The sequence below is a fragment of the Falco biarmicus genome, chromosome Z (genome assembly GCF_023638135.1).
Source record: "Falco biarmicus isolate bFalBia1 chromosome Z, bFalBia1.pri, whole genome shotgun sequence".
NCBI classification, from domain to species: Eukaryota; Metazoa; Chordata; class Aves; order Falconiformes; family Falconidae; genus Falco; species Falco biarmicus.
Genome location: NC_079311.1, coordinates 49,410,965 through 49,425,043, shown reverse-complemented (window position 1 = coordinate 49,425,043; position 14,079 = coordinate 49,410,965). Strand labels below are relative to the sequence as shown.

The following is a 14,079-nucleotide window of genomic DNA, read 5'->3' as shown; positions in this document are numbered from 1 at the left end:
CGCACACAGTGCCATTTCCTGTCAGCTAGAGAATCACTTCTGTTCTGCAGCCAGAAGCAGTCTGTCCTGAGGAATCAATTCATACACCTGTGTTTGTGGTACATTATGATAACATCCCCAACAAAAAAAATGATCGCGCTGGGAAGATACCGAGCACGACAGGGTGGAGAACATATTGCTTGTGTATAGAAATTTCATTGGTTTCTTTTCCTAGAAATAAATCGTTGCCATTTATCTTATTATTTCAATGCGCTATCCTTTTTACAGTTTTTTTAAGTATTTTGGGCGAGTACTTGAATAGCAAAAGAGCTTAAAAATATGGGGCCACCTTGTAAAGAAGAAACCCACAAGAAAGTTGGCTGACTTCAAGGACTTTGCTAATTTTGATGTTGATGTCCATGTCCAAAAATGTCTAATTTCTTTCTTTTCTTCAGCACCTTGAGTGCAGTGGAGAGGAGACACTGCCTATCCTTGAGTTATAGGCATGCCCTGAATAAGCTTGAACACATAGGAGCCAATAAAACACTCAGCATGCCACTTCACTGTGGGCCTTTCCTCAGCCTGTACTGAGGATAAGAGGAACAAACCTATGCATAGTTTCAGCAGTACAGGGACTACAATAAGTTGCAGCACTTCCATCCTATTGAATAATACTATATCATTGTTTGCTTAATGACTTGTGCTCTGGCATCAGGAACAGCACTGGGTATCGTCAGTTCTGTTATACTGCTCTCAGAGCTGTTCAAACTCTTTCAAAACTTAAAAAAAAAAATCAGTATCTTCAAAAGATTGTGAGGTATTCTGGAAAATTAATTGTTGGACTTGAGATGATGCAATTGTTACAAGTTCAGCTAATCTTTTCCTAACTCAGGAAGTAGGAATGCATGTAAAAAGCATACTTCCACTTTGCTTGAACCACTGTGGGTTAGATTTTTTTGAAGTTGAGACCAATTATTATCCTTGGACCCCCTGGGGAAGAAGTAGATCCTTTCTCACTAAGTACTCTTCTATGACATGTAGTGTTGCAGTCCCTAATTTTCTAGCTTTCTAACGTTGTGATCAAAAAAAATTGTAATATTTCCACCTTAATCATAGGAAAAATGAGACAGAGAAACTAGTATGCTGAAGAGTAAATAGGAATTGATATCACCCAGGATTTCCTGAGTTAGAATATAATCTCCAAGCTTCTCTCTTAGTCCCAACCGCTACCCCTGTTCTGTTCCAGCTCTCAGATGAACCCTGCAGGTTAGCATCTTCAGTTTAGAAGCAGGTCTGTGGATGCAGAAGAGTAACTGAGAGCAGCTGAACTGTCTGACCTGGTTTTACTTTACATTTGCATGCATAGCAATCATATTGTTGCTTAAAATACAGCATGCTGAAGTCAAGGCCATCTTCATGTCTTATCCTACTTGACTGACAAATAAACAGCCTTATTGCACTTATAGTGAAAGGATAAGGCACTACAGAGCACTGAAGAATTTTCTGTCTGGGGAAGGCAAGTGGTGAATGAACCTAGGGACATTCATTGTGATTAAGACACCTAGTGATACTGAAAGCAAGGGCAAGTAAACTATGAGGTGTTCTGGCCAGACCATCTGGTCTGGATATAAAAGGTGCAGTAAACAATTTATGACAGTGTCTGGAAAATTGCAAGTTGCAGATAAAAGCTTTCCCCTATAGAAGGGAGAAAAGAGCTGTGATTTTCCCTACTCAGCTGCGCTGTGCTGGGAAACATCCCCCTTTGATAGACACTCATACCATACTCCTCAAAGACCATCAGGCAGAGCATTTGGATGTGGACAGCCAACACCCCACTGCCATGCAGGAAGCAGCTTCCTTCCTCTTTGCAGCCTGCCCCTGCCTTCAGTTGGCCCTCCAGGTGCAGAGAGCTGACCGTGACCATGCATTGTTGCGTGCAGGTGTCCAGGAGGCTGTGGTGACCTGCCTGAACAAACAAACCAGGGAGACCGCAGAAGAGATGCTGTGTGTAACCAGCCGCCGCCCTCCACAGCTGCTGAAAGCCTGTAGCCTGGACCCTTGCCCCCCAAGGTAGGCTTATTATATCTTATGTCTTATCTTCTTACATTTTGTCTCATCTCTCTTACGAGGGATGTGACCACTGATAAAGTTGAGAAACTGATCTTCAGGCTCCCCATGAATCTGAGATGTTTGGGGCCAGGGATGCTTGGATCTGGGTATCACTGAAATGATTCCTGGAGTACAGGAGTAAAACATACAGACATGAACCTGAGATGTCTCCTCAAGCTGTAGTACCACAGACTTAGCTGTCTGGGCTCAGCAGATCCATGTCACTCCCCCAGGGACTCCCTTTAACTGACATGAAGTGAGCAGAGCTGTTGTGAGCGAGCAAAACTCTGCTGCTGTGTAAGGTAGCAGGTTGGTAGTGTTATCAAAGGTAAGGATACATAGGCCAGGGCTCTTCAGTCTTGTCCAGACATTTTGAAGAATCCATGATAAAAGCAAAACTAATACATACGTGTGGGTGTTTGTAGTGCAGTGAGTTGGCCAGAGCTATTTAAACAACACTAGCCATACAAAAAAAAGAATTTTAAGTAAGTTGTGACCCCAGACTCAGTGGCCTTTCATTCCGGAGGCACACAGTGCCTCACACATGCTCTTTCTCAGACTGCAGGGGCTTACAGCATCCTTACACCACAGTCATATCGACTAGGAAGTGCAAAGCTGTAGTAAAACCAAAGATCAAAATTCAGATGGCTTGCCTACTCAGGTTCTGCAGGGAGACAGTTATGGGTTGGCTTAACTTTACCCAGAGTCGTGTCAAGTTTAAGGAGACTTCTCCAGCCTCCACTTTCGCAAAAGGTTTTGCAGAACCTGTTCCTCCCTGGCTTCAGGCAGGTTCCAGAATCCTGGCCTTAAAAATAGCAGATCTTTTTCTGCAGAGATACACATTTTTATGCTCCACAACAGAAAACAGTTGTCTGCGGTTCCAATGGTTTATTTAAATAAACCTAGGCCTGTCAAGTCTTCAAGATGTACTGTATACATATTGTCTTTATTCCCAGCTGTACACAGGTGCATTTACTCTTCTCTGGTAGTGTGGCAGGTTTGAAATACATTGATTTATAACTTTGAACTATTTAAAACACTCAGTGCTGTCCAGATGGTAGATATTCCTTAGAGTGTATAATGGTAGGTGTATGTATGCTTTATATGACAGCAGCCTATACAGAGTTATATCATTATGAATATTAGCAGATTTTGGATACACAGAGAAGGTTCACATGAAAAATCAAATACGGTGTCATATATGGCCAGCATCCAAGAATGATAAGGACAAAAATAACTGATTGGATAATCAGGATTTTGAGTCTGTGGCAAAAAGAGTCAAATAGGCTGACACATTTCACCATAGCATTACAGGAATTGCTTATGAGGATATTGCAACCCTGATTTTGTTAAATGGTCTGTATTGCTGGCAAAAACAAACAAATATTGTATTAATACTTGAAAAGAACTTTGCAGGTGGGAATCTCACTGTAATTGATAGGTAATAACATCACTGGAGCTGAGAGTGCATCGTAAGAGATTGATCACCCATCGATTCTGACATTGAAAATAAATATTCGCTGGTTAAGAAAAAATAAGGCACACTCATGTAGGCCAGTATTTATGTGAGTTCTGTTACAAAAGTAGTCTGATAAATTGAGTGGATGCTTTTTTAATTAGTCTGTATGATAATCTATACCACTGTGGTAACCTTGCTACCAGAGTGGAGCTAGTTTAAAGCAACCTTGGGCATGTTGTTCGCTCCATGGATTACAAGATTATCATACTGTAGGTCAGTATCAGGCTGTGAAGCAGAGGTGAAAGGGGACTGAGGCAGTGAGGGGAGACTACGAAGCTTTCATCCACCCCTAGGGCTGCAACTGAGAAAAGGGGAAATTACTCCTTTCCCTGTATATACATCTCCTCTCCCTCCAACCCCCTTGGTCTGGAGGAAATTGCCTGTCTGCAGAAATTTAAGCGGCGCAGAATGAAGAACAGCACGTGTTCTGCAAAATGGCTCCTCTGTTAAGAGCAAGGAGGCCTAAAACTCAAGGCTGCAGGCAGCAGGCAGCACGGCTAATGGAAAAAGAGGCAAGAAAGAAAGTTCATGTGTCTCCCAGGCAGGCTGTGACAGGATAACTTACTTATTTCCTGCAAACTTCTGAAGTTCTGTGTCTATTAATGCCATTGTATTAAATACAATGGTATATCAATTAGACTGATAATATTTAGTGTATAAAGATTAGTCTTTATAATAATTAATTGCAACAGTCTTAAGACTTCAAAAAAAAACCACATAAGAAAGAAAAAATAAAAACAAAGAAAATAAAAAATAAAGGCTTTAGGGCTTTATTCTTTTCTTAATCATAAAATGCTTCAGTATTATAATTCAAGAAATCTTGATCCAGGAATCTGGTGGAAATTTAGGCTAAAATCCTGTCCTTATGAATGCTGAAGAAGGCATTGATACTGACTTACAAGTCCAAAACTTCTAATACACTGTGGCTGTGAACTTAGATCCTTGTTACAGAAGTTCCCAAAATGTGATCTGGGAACCATTGATATTTCCCAGAGCTTTCACTGATGGCTTATAAAGAATGCTTGCTGGTCTCATAGTGTTGGCTCTTCTCTCTGTTTTCCAGCTGCTAAAGTGCATTAACGGAAGCTCAAAGCATAACAACCGCTTTCCTAAAATGTCCTTGATGTGTAAGTGACTCGGAGCATGCAGTTGTGGTGGGTAGAGGAGGCAGTCTGATGAAAAGACAACTGAGGTGGTAATGAATGTCTCAGCAGACAAGGAATGTTGTCCGCAGCATAAAGAACCTGAGAAGTCTTGCCCAAGAGAAAAAAAAAATCCCTCCTAATGTATTTAAATAAATTATTCCAGTTATGTTTCTTGAACCAAAACAGCCCAGCATGCTTAGAATTTAATACAGTTCAAGATCTTGTTTAACTTAAGTGGAAGAACACTTAAAAATTAGAACTTCCAAACTTCATGTTGCTTCTGCTGCAGGCACTTTTGGTTACATGTGGTGTTCTCTGTAGCCTCTCAAAGGGTTAGTCATGTAAGCCTCTCCTAGTCAACAACTGGTTTGTCTATTTTAATACAGATAAACAAAAGCATTGAACCACTGAATCTTTCCGGAAGGTCAGAAGGCATACATTTTTAGACAGACCTGTAGAAGTAGTCAGTGAAGAGTAATTTCATTCTGGTTTTGTTTCATCATTCTTTTTGGACACTCAAGAAGAGTGATGCTAAAGGGATCTTCACTGTTGGTCTTCTTTTTGCTCCCTACTAATAATAGATGTGGACAGGCTAGAAGACTTCGTTGCTCGCTTAATGTTTCACCTTGAAAACACTCTGTGGTATCGTCATCCTCTTAAGTTCCTAATTGCTCTGATCTTTCCTGGAACAAATTTTATTAAAAGCTAAAGTATACTGGCAATAGTTCAGATTTATGAAAACACTGAAAGGTGATGGTGCTCGTATAGCAGCTGAGAAAGCTTTATCATTTTCATTGAAATTCTGGCTTAATATCATTAGTAGCATATCATCAATAGCACATTGACATTCTGAGTCCTTTAAAAAGAGACAGAAAAACTAAACCACATAAATCTGTGTTCAACTATTCACAGCTATATGAGTCAGCAAAGTCTCATGCTTAAAATTCTTACAGAAGAAAGAAGAACCAGGAAGAGTTGCACATGAAAACTGTAGATTTCATCCATGTTCAAATCCCAAAGCATCTGAGTTTCCTGTAGTTTCAGACTTTGTTGAGAGTTTTTTTCTTGTTGCTTCAAAAACAATAGCAGAAAAAAAGCTCAGTCTCTTTCATCCAGGAAAACAGTATAACAAAATTTCCCATTTTGCTCTGAACTAAGAAATAGTGAACCACTCTGGAGGTGATTGCTAAGATGAGAGCTAGTAACTGATTTTCAGCACAGTAGGTACAGGATAAAATTTTATATCATTAATTTGGCATGCTCTTGTTTGATATTTCCATAAAAAGGATATAGCCTGTTTTGATATACCAGGAAAACCAGCATGCTTTCTCCAGGAAATAGGGGAATGAAGAACACTATGAACATTTTAATTCAGTCATTCAGTTACTTAATTTGTGTCAGTTAAGCTACATCACTTCCAGAATTACATAGTGGTACTTGAGCAGAGCAAAGTTTTCCCAGATGTACATGCAGAATAGATGTTCAATGTCTAGAAGTTTCTTTGCTAATCTCAAAAAACAAAAGGGCAGATCACTCAGTTTTGCCAATTGCTATGTTTGTATTCCAAATTACTAAAAAAAAAATAAAAATAATCAAAAAACCCTGTCATTTTCTCAGTGTTGGCTTTATTGTTTTCACCAACAAAATTACTCACATCCAAAATGTGTCTTTTCCTCAGCCTCCACAACCCAAAATACAGAGGCAGTCATCATCTAATCAGATATAATTGCTCTTTTTTATAACAGCAACAGCATAAGCACCTCATGCTGAGCCAACAAACTCTACCAAAGGGGTAAAATAGAATGTTGTAACTGTGTCATTAATTATAACTGCTCAATAGTTTGGTCAATGTGTGTTGAAAAGATTTGGTAAACATGTATGGAGGAGTGGAGAGAAGCAATGAAAGCCAGATGGCTGAAAATGGATGAAATTCCAGGCAATTTCTACAATTTTGTTCTTGCATATTTTCAAAACTGAACTTTTATCCCTGTACAACAAACAGGGGTAAAAAAGCTGAATGTTACAAAACAAAACAAGTGGGAAAAAAAAGATCATTCTAGGAATAGCACACAAATTCACAACACTCCCCCTTTACTCCTTCTAGCTCTGCCTCTCTTGTTAGCAAGAAAAGATAGGAAACCATCTGAGTGGTCCTGATACCTAGCTGAAGGGTCAAGGTAGCCTGAGGTAGGCTGGGCTCTAGCTCATTGCACAGTATCTTCTTTTTCTCTTCCTTTTCTTTTTTTTTTTTCCCTGCATCTGCTTGTCTGTGGTTTTGCAATAAATTACCTGTTATTATTTTAATGTTTATTTGATGAATGCAGGATTGTCCATCTGTTTTGCTCTGTTTCATTTCCCAGATGAAGTCAAACTATCAAGGAGAAAAAGATAAACATGTTTTCTGATTCATTTGGAGACATGAAGTATTAGGTTACTGGTAGGTCAGACTTAGTGTAAGATGGGCTCCCATCAACAATCTGAAATTAATTCAATATGTGTAGCAGGGCCAGAGCTTTCTTTAATCCATTAAAGGCGACCTCTGTTAGTGGCAGGGTGTTTTGCATCGCTCAAGTGAAATATTAGAGCATATCTGTCTAGTTCATGAAAAAGGTTTAAAGATTTGCAAGTCATTATGTCTACGGATACTGCAGGATAGCCTTACTGACTGGAGATGCCAGTTCTTGTTTTGTTGCAGTCAGTCCTCAGAGCTGTAATTTACAACTAACATTAATGAGGCAATGATGGTGTTACTGTCTCTGTGCCACAAAAAGATGTTCAACCCCTCAGAAACCCCTGAATATTTTTTTTAAGTGGGATGTATTTAAGTCTATTTTGATCTGAAGTGCATTGAGAATGTCTGTGACAGCCTCTTAAGTTGTAACCCACAAAGCCTTCTGGGATCACAGGCCATAGCTTGAACCATTGGTGGAGTAATTGGAAAATTAGACATTAGGAGTATGCTGTCAGACAGGGTAGATTCACCCCTATTTGAAGCATTTAGGGTGAGAAACAGCTTAAACAGGAGTCCCAGGCTCAGAACCACATCTGTTGGCTCAGTTTACTTTGCTAAAGACAGGACTGTACAAAGACATCAAAAGGAGCTCTGTCCCTAGCTGTACCTGCGTTACCTGTATGACTACCCTGCACTACTGTAGTATCACCTGGGCCTTAAAATGTATTAATCTGTGACCTTAAAACATTTCTCTTTCTCTCCCGTGTTTTTATAATAAACCGCCCCTTTTTTACCCTCTCCAGTTGTTAAGAGCTTATCCAAGATACGTCTGACAGCCTACCCTTCCCCATTCTCAATGGATGTGTTGCCTGTGGTGGAGCAGTAACTGCATGCTCCTCAGTATCTCTCATTCAACAGCAGCTACAGTCGAGTCACCGAGGGGATCCATAGAAAGCAGTCTTTTCCTATGCACGTCACATCTAAATGTGAAGCAGAGCAACATGCAAGTTGCTAAGGTCAGTGGAGCATCTCTGGAGTCTCCATTACAGTCTGGCTTCAGCTCTTCTAGTTTAAAATTTCAGACTGCTTTCCCGGCCACTTTGCTTTTTTAAATAATTTGATGGTTCCTTCATTAGATAGGATTTCACCCATAGACATTTTCCTCCATTTCAAGTTATATTCCATCCAGGCTACTATGTTTATAAAATATTAGAGGGCAATTGTAAATTATTTATTTAATAACTTATACCATTTTTCCTTCTTACTTCAAAGAATAGCAGGCAACACTTCTTATTCCAAATCCTGTATACCTAGTAGATTATTTTCTTCTAAAAAAATCTCCAGGTTACAAATTTCACCAGGTTAGTACACCTTTGTGTTCAAACAATCTCACCATGCCCCACCACGGGTTTTTTGTAGCTTGGTTTGTGATGAGTGTGATTTTAAAGTCATGGTAGGAACTTAGTGAGTCCCTTTGCAGAGGAAAATTCCTCTTCTGTTTTTTCCTGGCACTGTTAGTAATTCCACCTTAATACAGTCAACTTCACTCTACCTTTCTCTTCTCTAACGCCTGTGCTAACCAGAACTTAATATTCACTTCCACTTTATATTTTTCAGTATTCTGAACAAATATGCTCTCACTTCAGCATTTCAGAACTTCTAATTCTTAGGGTTTTTTCTGCAAATTTATCCTCAGTTTTCTTGTGTATTAATTTACTGCCTCAACAGCAGGATTCAGCTCCCAAAAGAAAGCTTTCCCAGCAGTGACAATAAAGAGCACTCCTTTGCTCTTGTGCCAAATATAAAGTTAAGTAAAATGTTTTGTAGTGTAATGGCCAGGTTTAACTTTTTCACTGAAGCATTAACCTGTGAAATAAGCTACAAGGTCTTATAAACAGCTGATTTTACTGTGTCATCGCCACCTTTAAAAATGGGTGAAATGAAGAGCACCATTATACCTGCCATTTACAGTACTGCTGAAGTAACTTATGATAGCAGTAGCCTAAAGAATACCCAATACTTTCAAACCAATGAACCTTCATGATAAAAAGACAAGGTATGTAAAAGGAGAACAAATAAATGACCCCAACTGTTGCAAATGTATTGTACAGTTCTGTACTATACTTACATATCAGAAGGACTCACACATAAAGTAAATGGAGGAGGTGCCTTCATAACCATTCAGTTTGGAGTGAATTAAGTACCTATAAAAGGAGCCATACTGATTAAACAAGGAATGTTATATCTGCCAGGTAAGTCTGTCACATCTGCAGAAGCACAAGCAAGCCATCCACCTACCAAACAAACTAAAGGAAAACCTTATATGCTTGGTTTTGAAACACAGTCTCAGTTTGTACCTTCTGCGCTGGCAAAATAGTTCAGGAACAGTTCATCCTAATGAAAATATTATCCCTGTAATGCTGCCAGCCAGGTCAGAAAGAAGCTCATGTTATCTGCTGTTTTTGTGGCAGTACTGCTTATAAAACGTGGACTGGCTAGAGAATTACTTAAGCCCACTCCATTTTTTCCGAACACTGTTTCATTCATGAATCTGCTTGCTTTGTCCATTCAATCCAGTAACATCTCCTTCACTTCTTTCCTGCACTGATCATTTCAGCAAAGGCATTCTTGAATTTTAGGAGTCTTGTTACTCTGTGGGACAAAATCACATGTTCTTCAATATTGATCTTACAAGTTGTGAAGTCAGACTGCTGGTATATTCTTCCTGTTCCATCTACGTGCATTTTCAGCTATCCCATTTTTAAATTGCTTCACTTTAGATTGTATTTCAGATTAACAATAATCAGTTCATCACATATCTTTCTCACCTGCTGAGCTTTTTCTTTCTTTGTCTGTAAGCTTGTTGATTTCTCCTTTAGGAACTGCTTTTTAACATATTCCATGTAGCATAAAGTTAGGCCTAGGAAGAGGTGTTGGTTTATCAGACAGTCCAGCACAGAGAGCACCAGTGTGAAAAAAGCCAGGGAGCACTCAACACAAAGCAGCTCTGTCATGGGCAGCAGGGTGTTAAATTCCCTCTGCTTCTTTACAGAACCATATGAAAGCACTTCATAGACTGATGCACACAATTTATTTCATAAATTGGTGGTTCTTGTGTTTTTCCGTTACTTTAATGTAAGTTTAGGGCAAGGTGTAGTTCCCAAACTGTGTGTCCCTCCCTGACTCCTCGTTCAGTTTCTGCCATCTGTCATTTCAAGTGCAATTCATGCAATTTCTGCCTTATTCATCAAACCTCCCTATATTACTTCTTAATCAGCTTTCCACTTTTACGTTCATTTCTCTGTTCCCCCACTGTTTCCTATCTTCATTTTTGAAAGGGGTTACCAAGGACCTATTTTCATTGTATCTCACATAAGAGCTGAACAACCTCCTTGTAAGAAGTTTCTGCTTTAAGCATGAGTCCAACCTAAACTTGAGACAGAAACTGGTACTCGTTTGTCTATGAAGCCTAATCTGATCTGTGTAGCTGTATCAAAGACATCCATCGCTATCAGTGCCACAGTTATACAGAGTAAAAATCTCTTGTGAGGTACTTTTCAGCAGCTAACCTCTCAAACCAATTCCTTGCCAAACCTGTTCACCTACCTAAAATTGTCTTTTCATGTTCCTCTGTGTTTCATGTATTCTGCATCTAAAGTAGTCCCCTGAAAGACCTACTAGACAACCTCCCACTGTTAGAACTGTTGGCAGGAAAACACAAAACCTCTTTTCTGACCTGCTCTAATGGTTGATGTCCTCTGCCTTCAACCCAAGGGAACAGCAAGGTTTTTTTACTGTAAGGAACCTTCTATATATTGCTCAAAACATATCAGGTTATTCCAACAACAAAACGCACCATTTTTAGAGTTGTTGCATGCTTATTTACCCGCTGTTCTCTGAATGTTGACGTCCTCCTCTATTTTCCCCTATTTGGCTCTGTTCTATAAATATTGGCTCCCTTCCATGTTCATCTATAATGAGCTGCAATATTGACACTGACAAGTCTACAGAATGAATGCAGGGCACATCTGTCAGCTCCCAGAGCACTCTCATTGAGCCTTTGATCTGCTTGCATGTGTTGGCTGCATAGGCATCTCTTTAATGGATTCCCTTCACTTGCAAGGAAGATTCTTTTCATAGAAAAGCAGCTCACTCTCCGTTGTGCACAATGATCCCCTGAAACCTTCCCTGCCCGTTCAGCTTCCTTTCACTTTGGTGATACTGAACAACAGATTTTGTCAGCTGGCAGTGAACAACAACTAAGTATGAATTATTTTTCTGTCACTGCTGATAATCTAAAAGTTCTTTAACTTTTCATTTTTATTGCTTAATCAAATTTTTATTAGCTTTTTCAAAGCCTAGTTAAATCTCTGTTTTCCTCTGAGATCTGAATGAAGAATTAGTTCTAGTTAAATTCTTGTCTTTTATGCCCCTTTCTTGGAGACTAGTTTGATTATAAAGCCAGGTACCAACCCTGGAGTCTTCATCTCCACCCTGTAGCTTCACTGCAGGAAAGTATGCTACCCGAACAGAATTGACAGTAATTCTCTCTACTGCCTAAATTTTAAGATCACTTCTGGATGACATTTAAGACCTGACACTGAGGATATTTACTCAACCCAAGATAAATCTGCTAAAGGAGCCTTAAGAAAGCCTTTCACACCTATGAAACAGGAAGATTTGCCAGAAACGCAGCTCCAGATCAAGAACAGATCTCCCAAAAGGAAGGGAGGAGATGTATGGGCTCTGAGTTGACTTCTCAGTCTGCAGGATCCAACAGAGGATGTGCAGGTTGGCAGAGGACAAGGGGAAGCCAGTATTGACATAGTATGTGATTTACTTAGCCTGTTGCATGTGCATATACACAGCTGCCACCCAGTCTGTGTGCACTGAGAAACATCTCTATGCAGGCAGGTGTCAGATGTTAAGTAAGACACTTCCAGACAAACCTTACTCCACACTGATGGATGTTTATTTTAGAACTAAGAAGAGTTCTTTGTATCACTTTCATATGGTTTAACCACATAAAAATGACAATAATTCAATTTTTTTTAAACTAGTTTGGGAGGTCTTTGTGTAGAAAGGTATTTACTTTTCCTATGCAGCGTTCAGTTTTCTTGGCAGAGCTTGAAGGGACTCTGTCAGGATGAAATCCTGTGTCTCTAGAAAATATTCTTGACTTATAACACCGAACAGCTTAGAATGCTTTGGGTTTTACCATATATACTATGCATATAGGGACTGATCCAAAGCTGTTGGCTCTATAGTGCTTTGGCTCAAGACTGTGTATTTTTCATGTTCTACCTACATCATTTACTTTTTCCAAACTGACTTTAGCAGTGTGATAGTTCTTTGTTCTGAAGGCTCATTGCTCCACTGGGGCAATAACTCTAATTCTAGCAGCTTCTCTTGCCATGAGTAGCTGCTTACTAGCTGGTGCCAGTTTCAGGTCTACTTAGATTGCAGAATTATTTTGTGGGCTCCAGTTCTTGTAGCAATGAGTGGCACATTTCAAAACTGAGGCAACAGTTTATTGTTGTCCCTGTTTTTATTTGTAACACACTGATGCCTAGAGGCTCCTGTCAGGCTGAGAGCCCCATTGTGCTAGGCAGCACATAAAGACAGAGTAAGAGATCATCCCTGCTGCAGGACCACAACCTAAGCAGAGAACATGGATGAAGCTCAAGGGGAAAAAAAGTATTGTTACAATTTTGCAAACGAGATGTTAAAACATACGTGGAAGAAGAGTATTATTCAGCCCAGCATCTGAGTCTTCCCATTGGACTCAGAGGGTATATTCACATAACCACAGACTAGCCCATGTTTCAGAGTTCTGGTCTCAGTCACCTCTGGAGTTCAGGAACGAGGTCCTGCTCGCTTGATCCTTCAGTTCATCACCTGAAGTGCTGGACCACAATATGACACATATAATTTTTGTTCTGTCACAAGAAAGAAGGAAAGTTCATTTCTGATTAAAATTAAATGTCTATAACTAATTAGAAGTTCATACTCATGTGATAGAAGCTTTTTTTCTTTTCCTTTTAGACAACTTGATTATAAATGTGCAGGCTATATTCTAGTTGAATATATGGACCCTCACTGAACTTGAAAATCACTAAAGTAAAACATGATAGAGTTTAATTTAGGGTTCGCAGGCAAGATTTTCATCAAGATAATTTCCCTTATTAGAAATAACATGGTTAAGCTGTTTTTTGAGAGCATCTCTAATGTTTATAGACCTATATTAATGATGCAGAATAATTGTGCTGTGATAGAAATCAAGATTTTCAGATTATTGGGCCTTTTTTTGGCAACTGGAGCTTCACAATTGTTCTCTTTTATGCAAGGAAGCTGCAAATAGTCACATTTTAAAATATACTGACTATGACTAATTGTGGAAACTGCTTGTTTACCTGAAGTTAACCATATGTGTAAGCACTGCTTAATGAAGCCAAATTTATTTAATGAGAATGTACCAGAAAATTACAGATTCTCACTGGCCATTTAGAAATTAGAATTTTAATTTGTAAAATTAATAGTATGTTACCGATTATTACTTTGATTCATAATATGAACTGGGTGTTAGATTTCCTAACTGGTGTTTTCTTATTCATAAAATCTTCCCATTACTAATTCACTTTGTTAGTTTATAGTTCCTGGAAATTCAAGAAATGTGGTGCTGTTGTTGGTTAGGCTTTTCATGAGTTTATGTCCAGTTTCTAGACCACACCCTTAGCATTGTGTATAAGAAAATCAAAAGGAAAACCACTGCCTTAAGGAGTCAGATCAGGTTCACTACTTAGTTTGCATATCTTCACATGCATTATATGTCTCCCTATACTTCAACAACCTAAAAAAAACTACTAAGACATCAC

At 39.2% G+C, this 14,079-nt stretch overlaps 1 protein-coding gene and 1 long non-coding RNA gene across 3 annotated transcripts in view; one reads left to right on the top strand and one right to left on the bottom strand.

Moving 5' to 3' along the window:
• The window catches only part of ADAMTSL1 (ADAMTS like 1), a 191,095-nt gene that overhangs the window by 115,730 nt on the left and 61,286 nt on the right, over nt 1–14,079 (top strand). Inside the window, exon 15 of the mRNA XM_056325134.1 lies at nt 1,920–2,049. Coding sequence (XP_056181109.1) covers nt 1,920–2,049 — 130 coding nt within the window. The remainder of the gene's footprint in view (nt 1–1,919; nt 2,050–14,079) is intronic.
• The window catches only part of LOC130142774 (uncharacterized), a 39,436-nt gene continuing 29,711 nt past the window's right edge, over nt 4,355–14,079 (bottom strand). The window contains exons 3-5 of one of the 2 annotated variants that reach the window (XR_008819502.1): nt 13,007–13,143; nt 7,042–7,123; nt 4,355–5,823 (exon numbers count right to left, since the gene is read on the bottom strand). This is a non-coding gene — a long non-coding RNA (uncharacterized LOC130142774). Of the gene's footprint in view, nt 7,124–13,006; nt 13,144–14,079 lie in introns of both variants that reach the window. The other variant, XR_008819501.1, reaches the window with a different exon arrangement.